Here is a 16994-nt window from a genome sequence, read left to right on the forward strand (position 1 = left end):
GGTAGGAGCACCAGGGCTGAGAAGAGGGCCCGGAACAGGGGTCCGCAAAATGCTCCTGTTACATGAAGAAGAGCCTCCAAAGACAGTGTGAAGGAGCAACCAGAGGGGATCAGGAATAAAGGCCAAAGAGTGTGTCAAAGAGGGTGAACAACTCTCAGAACACCGCCGAGCAGCCTGGTGGGATGGGGACTGAAAGTGGACTTGCCATGGAGGCCCTAGAGACCACAGCAAAGGCAGCCATAGCAGAAAGCAGACTGAGCTGGACTAAAGAGAGAAAAGGGAAGCACCCAGTGTTCACCTGAGGACAGCAATCCAACTTACAGTGAAAGCAATCTACTCAGTTATTACCCTTGTTCTCTAGCCATGTTCAGTTGTTTGGTGAAAGCATGGAAAAGTTAGACATTTGGGTTTATCCTGGCTGGAATTTTACCATACAAGCATGAAGGAGGGAGACAGGAGCAAGAGAGTTGGAGGAAGTAACATAAGGGGGCATGAAGTTAAGTTGGTCAAGGAGGGAAGGGAAGACAAGGGGCTGTGGGAGCTGAAGGGCTGTCAGAGGGGTCATCTGAGCAGGTGAGCCAAAGGTACAAGAGGAAGTGGCCAGAGGAGAGATCTGACTTTTGAGATTTCCAGTGTGTGTGATATTAAGCCCATGCTGGGACTGTGGAAATCGGCTGTTGAAAAGGCGAGGTGAAAAGGTCCACTGGAGATGAGAAGGACAAGGATCTAAGAAACCAGAGAATAGGATGATGAGTTATCTACCTAGATATTGAAGCTGCTTAAAGTTCCTGGAGGGGGGATGAAGATGATTGGTAGGAGCACCTCAAGTCTTCATTGAATGAGACAGTGACCAGAGAGTCAATAACACAGCAGTGAGCAGTTGGAGAGGATGGTATGGCCATTTGGTATAAGCCTCAAAGAAGGGTTTCTGCACAAGCAAGGTGAGTGGTGCTCAGAAGAAATTGTGGAGAGTAAGAATTCCTCTCGTTAGGAGCAGAAGAGGTAATAGCTCAGCGAAATGGAACTAATGCAAAATTAGAAAAGGGACTTTAACCCCTTTTGAAGGGAACCCTGCAATCCTTGAGCAGTGTCTGGAATGATAAGTATATGGAATGGTAGTACCCATGTTAGGGATCTGTGATCCCTGTCCTAAGAGAGACTGTCCTACACTCAAGGGATGCAGCATGGAGCACGGAGCAATGGGGAAAGCTCTAGGTCATACTGAGAGGAGACTACATGCAGGTCCAAAACCACCTCTCAAATAAATAAACAAATAAGATATAACTGAGCTGGAGGAGACTAAAGAAGAATGGCACAAATGGCTGGATGGGAAGGAGAGAGTACAGCACTACCAAGGGGAAGCCAGACAAAACCAGGAAACTGAGGACCTTAGGCAAAGGATGTTCCAAAAGCAAGTCATGGCATAAGCCCTAACCCTGGTGGTACAGGGACAGGAGCCCCATGAAGAGAAGCTCCTTCAGCTGGGATGCACACAGCTTGCAGAAGAATAGACCAGTGTTTCCTACTGTTCCTGGGGAAAGGAAATAGGGAAGGGACTGGAAATGGTAGAGAGAAGAAAAGGAAGACTGGAGATCAATTGTAAGCAGTGTAGCCTCCATGGCAATTCAGAAGTAGTTTCTCTTAGACACCCCCCACCTCCAATCAGTACTGGATCTGTGTATACGTATCAAGGGGAAAATACATGTACCACTAACTACCACAATAGGATGGCACAACAGGCAATATGAGAGGCGGAGAAAAAACACTCAGTGATCGAGAGAAAAAGAGAGACTTCCATTCTAACTCAGTGGTCAGGGATATCTTCATCGACCAAATGGACATTCTTCTGGACTCGGAAGAATGGGAGGATTTTGAAAGGTAATGAGGTAGAGAAATGGCCTCAACTCTTTCTGGCAGCAAAGCTGCAAATCCCACGTGTGTCACCGTCCAACCCCCAGGACAGACCTGAGGTCTGAGACCAGCCTCAGCCAAGTCCCTCTGGGCCCCGACCTGACTCACTAGCTCTTTCCCTTTCCTTCCGTCTAGTCCATTGATAAAAAAGCAGCTGTGCCCTGAAGGAATGTCTGACCCCCACAGCAGCCCTCTCCTGCCACAGCCACTTTCCAGCAGATACAAACTCTACGAGGCAGAGTTTACCAGCCCGAGCTGGCCCTCGACATCCCCGGATACTCACCCAGCTCTGCCCCTCCTGGAAATGCCTGAAGAAAAGGTGAGGAGGGTTCCTCCTAGCATGTTTCCTAGGAGGGAGGGGATAGGAAAAGGGCATTAAAAGATGCCGCTTTCCTGCCTTCCCAAAGAACTTAGCACACTGAGAAAGTGCCACTGTCAGTACATGGTGACACCCATGGTGGGTCCTACCTGGCCTTAGATAGTGTGGTTTTGTGAGACATGATTTTAAGGACAAGTACAGAATACAGGCACTCACTCACCAGTCTTCCAACCAGTCTCCAAAATCTTTCCCCTTAAACTTGCTCCTTGAACTACCCTACTGTCTCCAAACGGAAGGCCTTTGTTGAAACGCAGGCCATTAGCATCCTCGGTGGTAGCACAGAGGTAGACTGGCTGGCCACTGCTGCAGTGGAGAGGGACTCAAGACTGCTGGGATGGCCTTCCAGAGCTGTCCTGACTTGCAGTAAGGAGGTCCCATATCTTTACTCATCACTACTTTGAAATTACAGAAGGTATTGGATCTGCTGTGCATACATGTATATCATAATTTTTAGTATGATTATAACTGTATTTCAGTATAATTGGTTCGGTTTGCAGTCCTATTATCTGATATTTGCATTTACAAACATTATTCTGAAAAGAAGCTCATGGGCTTCATTAAACTGCCAAAAGGGACCCATGGCACGAAGTGAAGAAATCCTGCTGTGAAGAAGGTGCATGGTCCTGGGAAGAGCAGGCTTGTACGGGGTACTCTATGCAGCCGCAGACAATGGGCATGTGTTTCACCCTTTGTCTCACGATCCTTTATTTTTATCAAAAAAACTGCCACCACCCTCTATCCCCAAATGTCCCTGCTCTCAGAAAGCTGTATCATTTGATGTCTTGTTGGTTTCTCCTAAAAGGATCTCCGGTCTTCCAGTGAAGATAGCCACATTGTGAAGATTGAAAAGCCCAATGAAAGGAGTAAAAGGAAAGAAGACGGGGTGGCCCATCGGGACTCAGCAGGCCAAAGGGGCATCAGGCTCTGCAAAGCAGTGGGCTACCTCACGGGTGACATGAAGGAGTACAGGATCTGGCTGAAAGGTAGGAAAATACCCTGGGCAGAGGCAGCCAGACCAGGCCAGGCCGGGGAGACAACCCTCTCTCCGGTTCAGTCCAAAGCTGCTCCCTCACTCATTCACCCTCACCCTGGGTGGATTCACCCAGGACTGGACCTCACCCAGGGCTGGAGTCCACAGCTGGGGGGACTTCAGCCCTAAGCTGACTCCAAGGGGATACGATATACCCTACTGGCCTGGAATTCTCATGGTTTCAGAATTAAATGCATTGATCTTAGTTCTTTGCAAATTGCTCGTTCCTATGTGAAATAGATACGGGACAACCATATTAGCAACAGATAAGCCATTTCCCAAGCTAGTTAAATGATCATTCCTTCACTCGATTCACTTGTTGCACAGCCATTTATTATGTGCCTATTATGTGCCAAGAAAATGTTGGCCTTATCCTTCCCAAAGCTTCAGGATTCTTTCCTTTTAACTTCTTCTCGAACTAAACACTGAAAGGAACACCACACCCTTCCACTCCCACTAGCCCCGACACCTGCACAAGTTGTCCTGGAAACCAAACCAGCAGACGAGGCAGAATGTATGCTCCTCTCCTATACCTGGCCTCCTCCAGGCCCTGACTCAGTACTGATTTTCACAGTTGGGCTGCGACAATTTCTTCCCCAGTGTCTTTTCTTCAGGCTACTTTTTTTGCTTCTCAGATACCAGCCCTCAACTGAGTCATCCAGCACTACAGAAAAAAGAATTTCCTACCCCCTACCCCCAACCTTCCAAAACCCTTTCTTTTGGACCAATAAATTTCCCTTGGAAAAAAAAGAACCTCCCAGAGCTTCTTTTCCAAACAAGCCAATGGCTGGAACAGCGTTAAATTAGTCTCAGCACGGTGCCTCTGGCTATATGGCAAAACCTACCACCCACTGCAGAATGATTGCTGGGCCACTGAGAGATGTGGGCTGGGCACCAGCCTCCCCTCTACCCCCACCCCTCCATCCCCATCTCTGGCCTGGCTGAATGGGAAGTGTCCTGGCTTACACATCCCTGTTTTCCTTTGTTGCCATGCCAACCAGCAGCTCAGCAGAGCAGCCCAAGCTGGACCTGCTGATGGCTCGCTCTCTCTCTTTCAGACAAGCACCCTGCCCTCCAGTTCATAGACTGGGTCCTGAGAGGGACCGCTCAGGTGATGTTCGTCAACAATCCTCTCAGCGGCCTCATCATCTTCATAGGGCTACTGATCCAGAATCCCTGGTGGACAATCACTGGGGCCCTGGGGACAGTGGTCTCAACCTTAACAGCTCTCGCCTTGGGCCAAGACAGGTGGGTCCCTCTCTATAGGGATTTTAGCAAGATGCGTGGGACAGAAAGTAGAGAGGTGTTTACTTGAGTAATCAGCCAACCTGACCCTCCCAGACAGCCAAAATCTCCTATCAACTTTAAGCAGGTCACTGATGGTCCTTGCAGAATTACACTGCTCCTGCTCACAGCAGGTGACAGCGTCAACATTCACTTGACTGTGGAGACTTCTGCAAACACTGTCTCAGAGGGAGGTGCAGAGGAATAGCTAAGCTGTTCTTCCCTCACAGAGCCTACCATCTAGTTGAAGGAGACAAGATTAATAGGCAATGAATGTCTCAGAATAATACGGTACAGTATATAATTGAGTTCAGAGAAGACAGACATCACCAAGTGCTGGGAAGATTAGAGAGGCTACTTCCTAGCTATAAAGGTTGGATATGGGGGATTGGAGAGAAGGCAAGGAGAGGGGAGGACAGTGTGGGAAGGGGCTCTGAGGAAGGGAAGCAAACAGGGCCGGCAGGAGGCATAGATACAGATGTGGAAGAAGCTGGCCTCCCACTGGCTGTGCAAAGTCAAGTAACAACAACAAGGGCCAGGCACGGTGGCTCATGCCTATAATCTTAGCACTTTGGGAAGCTTAAAGCAGGCAGATCACTTGAGGCCAGGAGTTTGAGGCCAGCCTGGCCAACATAGTGAAACCCCATCTCTACTACAAATACAAAAATTAGCTGTGTGTGGTGGCACATGCCTGTGTTCCTAGCTATGCGGAAGGCTGAGGATCTCTTGAACCTGGGAGGTGGAGGTTGCAGTGAGCCAACATCGTGCCACTGCACTCCAGCCTGGGTGACAGAGCAAGACTCTTTTTCAAAAAAAAAAAAAAAAAGCAAGAAAAGAAAAGAAAAAATAAAAAAGAACAATAACAATTCGCATTTTGTAGAACTTGACCTCAGACTTTGCCGTATATTATTCCAGTGGTTCCCAAACTTTCCTGATGGTCAGAATCACTTAAGATGGTTGTTAAATAGTTTCAGGCTGGGCACGGTGGTTCACACCTGTAACCCCAGCACTTCGGGAGACCTAGGCGGGAGGATCACAAGGTCAAGAGATTGAGACCATTCTGGCCAACATGGTGAAACCCTGTCTCTACTAAAAGTACAAAAATTAGCTGGGCATGGTGGCACACGCTTGTAGTCCCAGCTACTTGGGAGGCTGAGGCAGGAAAATCGCTTGAACCCAGGAGGCTGAGGTTGCAGTGAGCCGAGATTGTGCCACAACACTCCAGCCTGGTGACAGAGCGAGACTCTGTCTCAAAAAAAAAAAAAAAAAAAGAAAGAAATAGTTTCAGTCCACCCCTCCCCTTCCTCTCATAGCTATGCCAATTCAGTGGATCAGGGAGTGTGTACTTTTAACAAGGTCCTCCTGGATGCTTCTGATGCTTGGGAAACACTGGATTATCCCCTATCTTAGTGTTTTTCAATTTGGGGATCACCAACCCATTTCCAGATCATGAATTAATTGTCAGCAGCATCTTTTAAAGTTAAAACAATAGCATAAAATAAAACTGATGAGAGTAGTCTATATATGGTAATGGTAAATATTATTTGGTGAAATTTTTGTTTCATTTATGTTGGGGATGTGTGTGTGGGAGGGAGGGAGAGAAAGAAAGAAAGTGAAAGCTAAGTCATAATATAAAATGCATTTCTTACAGTGGGTTTCTCTCAAAAAAAAAAAAAAAAACTAAGAAGCACTGTCATATCTTGTTAGCTGTGACTCTTACCACCATTCACAAGGCACAGTGAAGGCAACAGAGTCCACATCTTGCACGTGGGGGAAAGGAGACTGGAAGCGGAGAGATACCTACCAAAGGTGCCACAGCCAATGGGTGGCAGGACTTAGGCTTGGAGGCATGACCTGCATCTTCTGGGCTCAAGGTCATGCTGTCCCCATCATGGTACCTATGAGGACAACATGGCCAGAGGCCCATTGGTAAACCCAAAGTAATCAGAGCTGGATGTGTTGTAAACAACCTCAGGCCCAGCTGACGTTCCTCATTCCACTGAGACAAACCCGTGAGTCCGCCTGGCCCTGGGGAGAAGTTGCTCATGCACCTCTAGGGTGGCCTTGGAGGACCACTCCGATTCTAGCATGCTAGGAAGCCATTCGAGGTCAGATGGATGAGAGGCTGAATTCTTCTGAGTGCAGATCTGGTGGGTGAGATTAAAAATGGGCTCCAGCCAGGATCTTGTGTCTGCTTTGGTTAGTGGGCCTCCTATTCCTTGTTCCCAAGTACCTGTCAACCATGGGCAGCTGGCATAGAACTGGGACCCTGGCAGATCAGCCCATGCCTCACTGCTTCATCACTGTGTGCTGAAATTTACCTGGGGTGAACTCTGTGCAGCCCACTGCCTTCTTAGCTGTGTGTCTCAGGCAAGCACTTCCCCCTCCAGCCCCATTATCCTATCTGTATAATCTACTGTCCAGCTGAGATGAGCCCAAGACCCTCCCTGCACTGACACTCTGATTCTTTGATTATCCTCCCCACCATTAATCTACTGGTAAACTTGCCAAGCCATTCAGAGAGTCGCTTCACAGACTTCAGTTTTACAAGGGGGGACGCACACCAGGCATGCCTAATCCTCACAAACATCCTGATTAAGAATTTAAGACAAATTGCATCAGATAAAAACCCAGCCCCTCAGCTTGGCTCCCCAAGTGTCATTTGATGGGTCTTATGCTACCTAGTGCTCAATCAACATCACACTTGTCCCTAGTTAAGTACTTTTGCTTCTGTGATCCCTGACACCAGCTGTACCTGTCTATCTAATTCTACCATTCCCTGGAATCCTTCCTCCCACAGGGAGCCACTCCTGATTCCCTCTGTGCTCTCTGAACCTTTCTTTCTCTCTGAACAACCACAGAACACATCCCAGCACTAGACTGAATTGTTCTGTAAGTTTTTTTATTCTTCTTTCTCTGGCTATATTCTAAGCATGTTCAGGAGAAGTTGGTTTCCAATATGCCATATACACCCACAGTGCCTAGAAAAGATCTAGGCTTTGTTGCTGACAGGTTGGTGCTTTGTTCTACGCCATAGGCTCAAAGCTGTAGCCACTGGACACAACATCCATACACATGTCTTCTAAGGAGCCACGAGCTCACTGCTGTCCACAATGAACCACTGACACAGTTGCATATTCTAAGCATGACCTCTGCCACCCCTGCTACCCTTTAATCACCCCTGCTGTCCCCACCCCCAGTTCCCCACTAGCCTAAGACTGTACTTTACAGATGGTAACTGAAGGTCAACAACACCAACGCTGCAGTTCCCTGATGGAATGTGGTCTGAATGGAGACCTTTTTGGCATTGGTGTTGAACCTAATTTTGTATATTTTATAGTCAGGGAGGGAAATCCAGAAGCCACCAATGTTTTAGTAAAAACAAGAATTCTGGAGGGACACTCTCCACAGAGTGGGGCAGCTATTGGTATTAAAACAAAAAAAAAGCACTAAATTATATCACCAAACACAAAAGGGAAACTGTAGAGAAAATGCAAACACACTAAAAATGTGATTCTCCCAAAACGTGGATTTCTGCTCTTGAAGTGCTCCCCAGTGGTCTTCTCTGCCACCTCCCTCCATCCCACCTGCTGCCTGTCTCCAGCTGCCCCCGTATCTTCCTGGCCTCAAGAGCAGCTGATGGCACAGCTTGTCCTGTGTCTAGTACAAGTGTCCACACATGTGCCTTGTGCTACAGCTTTCTTGCAGGAAGCTGTCTAGATATGCGCTCTCCTGCCCCTTTCCCATCCTCCTGCTCTCCTCTTATCTAGGTTACTAGACCTCCTGGTCACTACAGAGGTGAAAGGTCCTCCCCCTTCCAGACCTAAGTCACAGCCCCTGCTGGGTTGGAGCCCTCCTCTAGCCAGAATTCCCTTCCTGCATCTCAGGGAGCCCTAAGCTTCCAGAAGCTTCTGCCATGCAAGAACAGCCAACACATGGTAAGGTTTAGCATGCCCACATGTTCAGTCAACAAATACTGGCTGAGCAGCCTCCAAGCACAGCCTCCTTGACATTGCTTGGTTACTGGGCCACAGCAACAGACACACAGACACACTTCAGCCCTCATAGAACTAAAGTGAGTGCAGAGGGACTGACCACAAGCACACACAGGTCATTCCTTGGCAGGGATCTTGCAGTGCAAGCTGCCCACACCCCTCTCTCACCCATAACCCATGCCCCTCACCCAGCAGAGCAATTAGAAAGGTCAAGGACAGTGTTTATTAGGATCAGGAGGAGAATTGTAGGTGCACACCCCAGCTTCTCCTCTGAAAAAGAAGGAGGTGCCAGACTCATGCGTGGATACTATACCACACTTCTGGGCCATTCCTCACCAAGGAGCACCTGGGAACCTGGAGCTAAACCAGCTTATTCACTCTGGTGCAGACATGCAGAGAGAGAAAGTACCCAGATTCCAGCTACAGATAATTTTTTTTTTTTTTTTTTTTTTTTTTGAGACAGTGTCTTCCTTGTCACCCAGGCTAGACTGGAGTGCAATGGTGAGATCTTGGCTCATTGCAGCCTCAACCTCCTGGGCTCAAGTGATCCTCCCACCTTAGCCTCCCAAGTAGCTGGGACTACAGGCATGCACTACCACACCTGGCTACTTTTTGTATTTTAGCAGACATGGGGTTTCACCATGTTGCCCAGGCTGGTTGAACTCCTGGGCTCGAGTCATCCTCCCGCCTTGGACTCCCAAAGCGCAGGGATTACAGGCATGAGCCACTGTGCCTGGCCAACTACAGAGAATTTTACACAATGTAATCATAACACTCTTTCTCCTTCCCTCTCTTCTCTCTCCCTTTCTCTCCCCAACTCCCACACACAACTTCCTTGTGTCACACCTCAGGTTTCTATTATATTTCCCCCTATACTTAGCAGTCTAAGTCTCCCCTGATAAGCAAAGAAGAGCTTCGCCACAGAAAAAGTGCATAATTTTAATTGTTGATCAGCAAGACAAGGAGGGCGTGCAGGTGTGTGTTTTATCAGGAAAGGTGCTGGCAGCTATGTGACTGCCCAATATTCACTAAGCGAACTCACTTTTTTCTAAGCATTATTATTAAAGGAATCATCTAAATGAAGCATATCCCCAAAGCACCAGGAGGGAGGGGCCCACTAACACCACCAACTTCAAATGCAAAGTTACTCTGTTTCCCCACCAGGTCTGCCATTGCCTCAGGACTCCATGGGTACAATGGGATGCTGGTGGGACTGCTGATTTCCGTGTTCTCAGAGAAGTTAGACTACTACTGGTGGCTTCTGTTTCCTGTGACCTTCACAGCCATGGCCTGGTGAGGCACCTCATTTTTTCTGCTCTCAGCTCCATGGGGTCCCAAGACATTTGTGTGTCTTACACTGGCCAGAGACAGGACATACACATGTGGGGCCCAGCCCCTTCACAGCCAGGCTAGCTTGTCTGACACTGTGAAAGCCCATGAGTTCTCTTGTAACACAAGGGGGTCATTTGGAGATATGGAATAAGGAGGATTATTTTGTTTGTTTGACACAGAGTCTCGCTGTGTCACCCAGGCTGGAGTGCTGTGGTACAATCTCGGCTCACTGCAAGCTCCATCTCCTGGGTTCACACCCTTCTCCTGCCTCAGCCTCCCAAGTAGCTGGGACTACAGGCACCCGCCACCATGCCCGGCTAATTTTTTGTATTTTTAATAAAGACAGGGTTTCACCATGTTAGCCAAGATGGTCTCGATCTCCTGACCTCGTGATCCGCCTGCCTCAGCCTCCCAAAATGGTGGGATTACAGGCATGAGCCACCGTACCTGGCCAGGAGAATTCTTTAAATCAACAAGACAACTTGTGTTTTATTGCAATGGTAATCTTCCTGAATGACATTCTTAGTAATAAAGGTCAGCATTTCCTAAGTTATTCCTGCTTGCTTGACATAGTGCTAAGCAGGGCTTATGCAGTGCTAAGCACGGCTACATTTGCCCACAGTTTACAGAAGGGAAGACCAAGGCATGCAGAGATTAAGTCACTTGCCGCAGGTTGTACTTTTTGGAAGTTTTTGATGCTGGTATTCCAAATCCAATATGCACTATTAAACCGCAGGTTGCATGGGAATTGTCTATTATGTGGCCTAACCAAGACCTAAAAGCTGAAAACCTGCTTGTGATAGAAGCAGAGAGCTTTCTTGGAACAGAATATTTATATGTAAAGCATAGAATCTTTGAACTGGAAGTATCGGTTGAGATCTTGCTGGGCAATCACCTCATATTGTAGATGAAATAAGAAGGTCAGGATGAAAGGGGGGTTAGGAACAAATATTCACCGAGTGAGGGGTTGCTGGGCCATTCACATATGTGATCCTTAGTTCACATGAATTTACAGCAGGTCTGTCGAGCATCTCAGGGTCTCTGCTGTGTGCTCGCTGTCATGGTGAACCTTTGTCCCCCAGACCCTGACTTCACATGTGTATACCACCCTGTTCTCAACTTCCCTCAAACAGGGTGATTTATTCCTATTCTCAGCAATAAATCAGACAGAATGATTTATTTTTAACATCTCTAAGAAGTAAATGCCTTTCTTTGGTTTCAAAGTCTGCAGTTACTAAAACCAGTTAGTTTAATTTAGCTTAAGTACTGTTTTATTGCTTTTTAGTAGTGCTTGCAAATAAATTACTACATTAAGCATTCTGGGCAATTTAGTTTTCTTCTTAGGGTTTCTTTCTTAATCCATTGGGACAAAAAGCCAAGACAGTCATTTCTATGGGGATTTTCTTAATGCCCCCCACATTCCCGCCTGTGAAAAGGAGAACTTGCCTTCATTTGCATACATTTGGTTTAAAACTACATAGATTAAGCCCCTCAGCACAGCTCCTCAGCCACAATGCACTGGCTGGCAATTAGACTTCAGTGCCCCCTATCCCCCTTCCCAATTTAAAGGACAAAAAACACTGAGCACCCCACCCTGGGCTCTGTGCTACTACTCCAGTGCATTCATCAATCCATTTATGGGGCCCCTGAAATTCAAGTCATAGGGCAGGTATTAGTAGTGCCATTTTCCAAGTTCGTTCAGTAAACAAATATCTGTTGAGTGCCTGAAACTATTTGTTGAGTGAAAGGTCGATCCCAGATGCTGGGAATATTTGTAAACAAGGAAAAGTCTCTATTCCCTTGGAGCTAACATTCTTCTCGGCTAAGACAGAAATAAACTTATAAACTAGTTAATAAAAGGGATCATTTCAAGATGTGATAAGTGCTTTGAGGAAAGCAAGAGAGGCTAAATGGGACAGCAAATGATTCCAGACATGTGTGATCAGAGAAGACAACTTTGCAGAGGGGACATTTGAGCTGTCGCCTAAATGATAAGAAGGCATCTGTCATCTGAAGACGTGGGTGAAGGATGTTGCAGGCAAAAGCAGCCCCCAAATGGGGAAGTGTGATGATGTATTCTAGGAAGACAGACAAGACTGGTGTGGCAGAAGCCCAGTGAAGGATGGAGGAGTGGCAGGAGGGGAGGGCAGAGACTCGATGAGAGTCAGACCAGGTACACCCTGAAGACCCAGTAAGACTGATTTCTATATCAGCTTATCAGCTGTGATAGAAAGCAGTTGGAGAGTTTTAGGCAGAGGTGTAATGGGATATGGTTTAAATCTAAACAAATCACTCTGCTTGCAGGATGGAAACGGATTTTAACTGGAGTAAGACTAGATACTGGAAGCATCTGCTACAATAATCCACAATTATCTGCTACAAAACCCCACAGAGATGACAGTGTTTAGATTAGAGTAATATCCATGAACATGGTAAGAAGTGAGTGGGTCTGGGGTATATTTTAAGGACAACAGAGGCAACACAACTTGTTGGGACATTGTGGAATACCAAGGAAAGGAAAAGAAAAGAAAATCGAATACACTCCTATAATGTGCCCGAGTACCTGGGTTAATACAAAAGACCAAGAGAAGAACTGGTTGTTGTTTCACGCGTCCGTGTGAAAAGATCACCAAACAGGCTTTGTGTGAGCAACATGGCTGTTTATTTTACCTGGGTGCAGGTAGGCTGAGTCCAGAAAAGGAGTCAGCAAAGGGTGGTGGGATTATCATTAGTTCTTATAGGTTTTGGGATAGGCAGTGGATCTCACAAAGTACATTCTCAAGACTGGGGAGAATTACAAAGAAACTTCTTAAGGGTGGGGGAGATTATAAAGAACTTTGATCAGTTAGGGTGGGGCAGAAAAAATCACAATGGTGGAATGTCATCAGTTAAGGCTATTTTCACTTCTGTGGATCTTCAGTTGCTTCAGGCCATCTGGATGTATACGTGAAGGTCACTGGGGATATGATGGCTGAGCTTGGGTTCAGAGGCCTGACAGTTGGTGGCAGGAGACAGGATACAAATTAAGAATTCTGTTTGGACACATTATACTGTAGACTTCCAAGTAGAGATGTTGTAAAGGTAATTGGATATACAAATCTGGAACACAGTGATATGATCAAGATTCGGGAGGCGGAAGCACACAGAAGCTTTCATCTATGGTACTAAAGGCAATCACCCAACAGAGAAGATTTTTTTGAGAGAGAGAGAGAAAAGATTCAAGACAGAATCATATGCTTTTCCATCATTTAGAAGTCTGGCAAGAAAGGGGAAAAACCATCAAAAAAGACTAAGAAGGAGCAGGCAAGAAGAAAACTAAGAAAATCCAGTGTCACGGTAGCCCAGACAGAAAGTATTTCAATATGGTGGGCAGGTCCAACTGTCAAATCAAAGCAATGGGGAATGACCATGGACTTGGCAAGATAGATGCCATTGGTGAAATGGACAAGAGCCATTTCCATGGTGTAATGAGGGCACACACCTGATTGAAGTGGGTTTGGGAAAGACTAGGAGGAAAAGATTGGGGACAGCACAGAAAGCCAACCATTTCGAAGGATATTGCCCTGAAGGGAGCAGAGAAATGGAGCCACAGCTGGAGTGGCCATCAGGTTAAAGGAGGAAGATGTTTAAAGGTAGAAGACACTAGAGCATGTTATATCCTGATGAGAATGATCTGAAGAAAAAGAAGGGATTAAAGCTGTAAGAGAGAAAGGAGAAAATTACAGGAATGAAGTCCCTGAGGCAGATTAGATCCAAAGAAAAGGGAAAAGAATTGTCCTGATGAAGGAGCAGGGACACTTCAATTATGTGAAAAAGGCAGACAGGCAGAGTATGTGGGAAGAAAGCAGACAAGGTGTGGATTTTATGGCTGGGAAAACAAGCCTTTCTCATCTTGTCACTTCTATTTTCTTAATGAAGTAAAGCCAGGTGGTTGGCTGAGGCTAAAGGGAAGCAGACAGTAAAGATTTGAGGAGAAAGGTGAAAAAGTGAAATACTTGTCTCAGTAAGTTGGAGAGTTAATTGGCGAGGGATGTGTAGGAGGGTTTTCAGGAAGTCTTAAATGCCTTTTTGAAATTCATGGTCATTCATTAAAAGCAGACCATTTAAACAAATCATGCAACTTCAGGTTTTGCCCAGCAGGTCACTGAGTGTGGGTGATGTTGGGTATTCGGTGTCTAGGGTGGCTGGTGCCTTCCAGAGGAAACTGAAGCTAAGGGAGATTAATTACCTAACAATGTTCCTTCAGCATGTACGCATAGGAGTGAGTTAGGATTTGCACTAAGCTTTGTCTGTCTCCAACATCCATTCTCTTTCCAAGGAAAAGGTGAAGAAGACAGAGGGTAAAACAACTGAAGGTCCTATTTTTCCCCTGGCAGTTTCCAGAGTAGCTCCAAGTATTTTTGCTGAAATTAGACCTGCAAATTGCCCATATGCCATTGCAGCCTCCTCCTAGAAGGTCAGTCTTCTAAAATGTTATCACAGCCCTGAACAATAGTCATTGTACACCTTGGTGATTCAAAGGCAACACGTTACATTTTGTAAGGGTCACATTTTGTTTAGTTTTCTCGGTTTAAAAAACAAGGAAATATTTCCATTATTTTATAAAGTGTTTTACTCAAAATAAGTTACGATATTTTTAAAATGTGTTTCTCAGTGGTGTAAGCTTATGAAGCAGATGACAATAAATTGGCCAAAAAAAAGAAAAGAAAAGAAAAAAAGGTAAGAGCTGAAATTGAATACCTTATTCCCTATCCCAGATCAGTGGAACACTGGAGTCTCAAGGGGGCCAGAAACGCTGTGCCTAGGAGAGGAGTTAGTGGATGATACAGTGGCCAGAGCTGCTGAGACAATGTAGACCTCAGGATGTCACAGGGATTAACCCTTTGTCTCTTCCATCTGCAGCCCAGTTCTTTCTAGTGCCTTGAATTCCATCTTCAGCAAGTGGGACCTCCCAGTCTTCACGCTGCCCTTCAACATTGCAGTCACCTTGTACCTTGCAGCCACAGGCCACTACAACCTCTTCTTCCCCACAACACTGGTAGAGCCTGTGTCTTCAGTGCCCAATATCACCTGGACAGAGATGGAAATGCCCCTGGTAAGTTACCCAGTGGTGATGAGTTGAGACCCCCATATTCCACTGCAGGCCTTCTTGCCAACCAATTTGTGGATTACCCATGCTCTCAGCTTCTCTAGAAACATCTCTGCCAGATGATGGGCCTCAGCAGGGTATCAGAAAAGGTTGCTGCCATGTCCATAGATCCTTTCAACAAGTACTTATTGAATAAGAAACGCGGCCTGGATACTTTTTCAGATACTGAGAACACACAAAGATGACATCCTGCTCTTGTGAAGCCTGCATTCTATACAGGGAAACTCCAACACACAAGTGAACAGATAAGCGTTGACAGTACAGAATCGTGGTGGTTGAGTAAAAGATATTAGATAAAATGTAGAGTCCGATAAAGGGGCAAGATACTAAAATAAACATTTAAAATTAGGATTTTTAAAGGAATTAGCATAGAAGGCAGAGGGTTAATTTTTATATACTCTCTCTCTTAGTGGTTCTCAGGCAGGGATAATTTTGCCCCTTGGAGACATTAGGCAATGTCTGGAGACATTTTTATTGTCAAGACTAGAGAGGTGCCACTGACATCTAATGAGTAAAGGCCAGGGACGCTGCCAAACATCCTACGATGCACAAGACAGCTTCCCCCTGCCCCTGCAGAGAGTAATACAGAACAAAGTGTCAATAGGGCCAAAGGGGAGAAACCCTGCTTTCTGTCCTTTTGTGGTAAATGTACATATTCATTAATCTGCTGATCTCTAGACATTGAAGATATAGGAATGTAGTAAAGATCTAACATAAGATTAAATATATAGAATTGTAAAACTTTGGCCTTGTTAATGAACAGAGATAGCTAATAGCTAATACTTAGCAAGCTTACTATGTATCAGATACTGTTCCAAGCCCTTGACATATTAACTCATTTAGCCCTCATAATATAACCTAATACTGTAGGTACCATCATTATCACTATTTTAGAGGTGAGAAAACTAAGACACAGAGAGGGTTAGTTGCCCAAAGTCCAACTGCAGATAGTGCCTGTTCTTAAACCCCAGGCAGCCTGACACAAAGCCTAAGCTTTGAACCATCACCCGCCTAGTCCAAGGCAGGACATGTACATGCAGCTTGAACAATCCCAGTGAGGCAAAATCCCCTACTTATTGGTGCAATCCACCCTGTCATGTTGCAGTATTCTTTACCTTCATCAGAAATCCATCTCCCTTTATCTTTCACCCATTGGTTCCAGTCTGCTTTCTAGAGCAATTCAGGCTATTGTTTCTGCAACAGTCTTTTGAATATTTGCTATCATAACCTAAGTCCTCAAATATTGTTTGTGTGATACGATGCTTGAGTCCTGCCCATCTAGGTGTGCTGCAACCTCAGTGTAGCCTGCTGCTGTGCTCAGCTCTGGAGCTACCACTCCAGGGTCCTCCAGGGACAGCCACACTCTAAACCTAAACCCAGCAGAAAAGGAAATGCTTCCCCAGCCGTGGTTGTTAACACTGCGGCAAACAATGCAAAACCTTTTCAAGTTGTGTCTGAGGCTGGGGCTGGGGCACGAGTGGCAGTGTTAGGGCATAAACCCAAGAACATGGAAAAGACAGAGCTCTGCATTTAAGGGAAAGCCCACCTTCTCAGGTGGAAAACAGGCAGAGCAGGAGCAGGCATGACACTCAAAATTCTGCCAGAAGCATCAGTGACAGGCCGTCTGACAATCAGGCCACAGGCTGTCCCTGATCCCTATGCATGAGGTATTGCCCAAGTAATGGCCAAAGGCACATGTGGCACCAGCAGGAAGAAAGTCTCTCCGAGCCCCGACTCCACACTGCTAGCCGGACAACCCAACACCGAGGGGATCAGTGCGGTATGGGTCACAGAGAAAAGATGCCTCTTGTTCACCTTCAAAATAAGCAATTAGAAAGTGGTAGGAACCAAAACCAGGCATCCTGAGACCCATACCCACCCCCTTAACACCCCACCAGCCCACCACTCTGACAA

At 46.2% G+C, this 16994-nt stretch overlaps 1 protein-coding gene and 1 long non-coding RNA gene across 2 annotated transcripts in view; one reads left to right on the forward strand and one right to left on the reverse strand.

Annotated features, from left to right (window-relative positions):
• Positions 1 to 16994, forward strand: part of SLC14A2 (solute carrier family 14 member 2) — a 481158-nt gene that overhangs the window by 421115 nt on the left and 43049 nt on the right. Inside the window, exons 4-8 of the mRNA XM_021930092.2 lie at positions 2047 to 2230; positions 3093 to 3273; positions 4379 to 4568; positions 9764 to 9892; positions 14834 to 15026. Coding sequence (XP_021785784.1) covers positions 2081 to 2230; positions 3093 to 3273; positions 4379 to 4568; positions 9764 to 9892; positions 14834 to 15026 — 843 coding nt within the window. The 5' untranslated portion in view covers positions 2047 to 2080. The remainder of the gene's footprint in view (positions 1 to 2046; positions 2231 to 3092; positions 3274 to 4378; positions 4569 to 9763; positions 9893 to 14833; positions 15027 to 16994) is intronic.
• Positions 14917 to 16994, reverse strand: part of LOC116271474 — a 96921-nt gene continuing 94843 nt past the window's right edge. The window contains exon 3 of the long non-coding RNA XR_004180063.1: positions 14917 to 15001. This is a non-coding gene — a long non-coding RNA (uncharacterized LOC116271474). The remainder of the gene's footprint in view (positions 15002 to 16994) is intronic.

Source organism: Papio anubis, chromosome 19, assembly GCF_008728515.1.
Source record: "Papio anubis isolate 15944 chromosome 19, Panubis1.0, whole genome shotgun sequence".
Classification (NCBI taxonomy): Eukaryota; Metazoa; Chordata; class Mammalia; order Primates; family Cercopithecidae; genus Papio; species Papio anubis.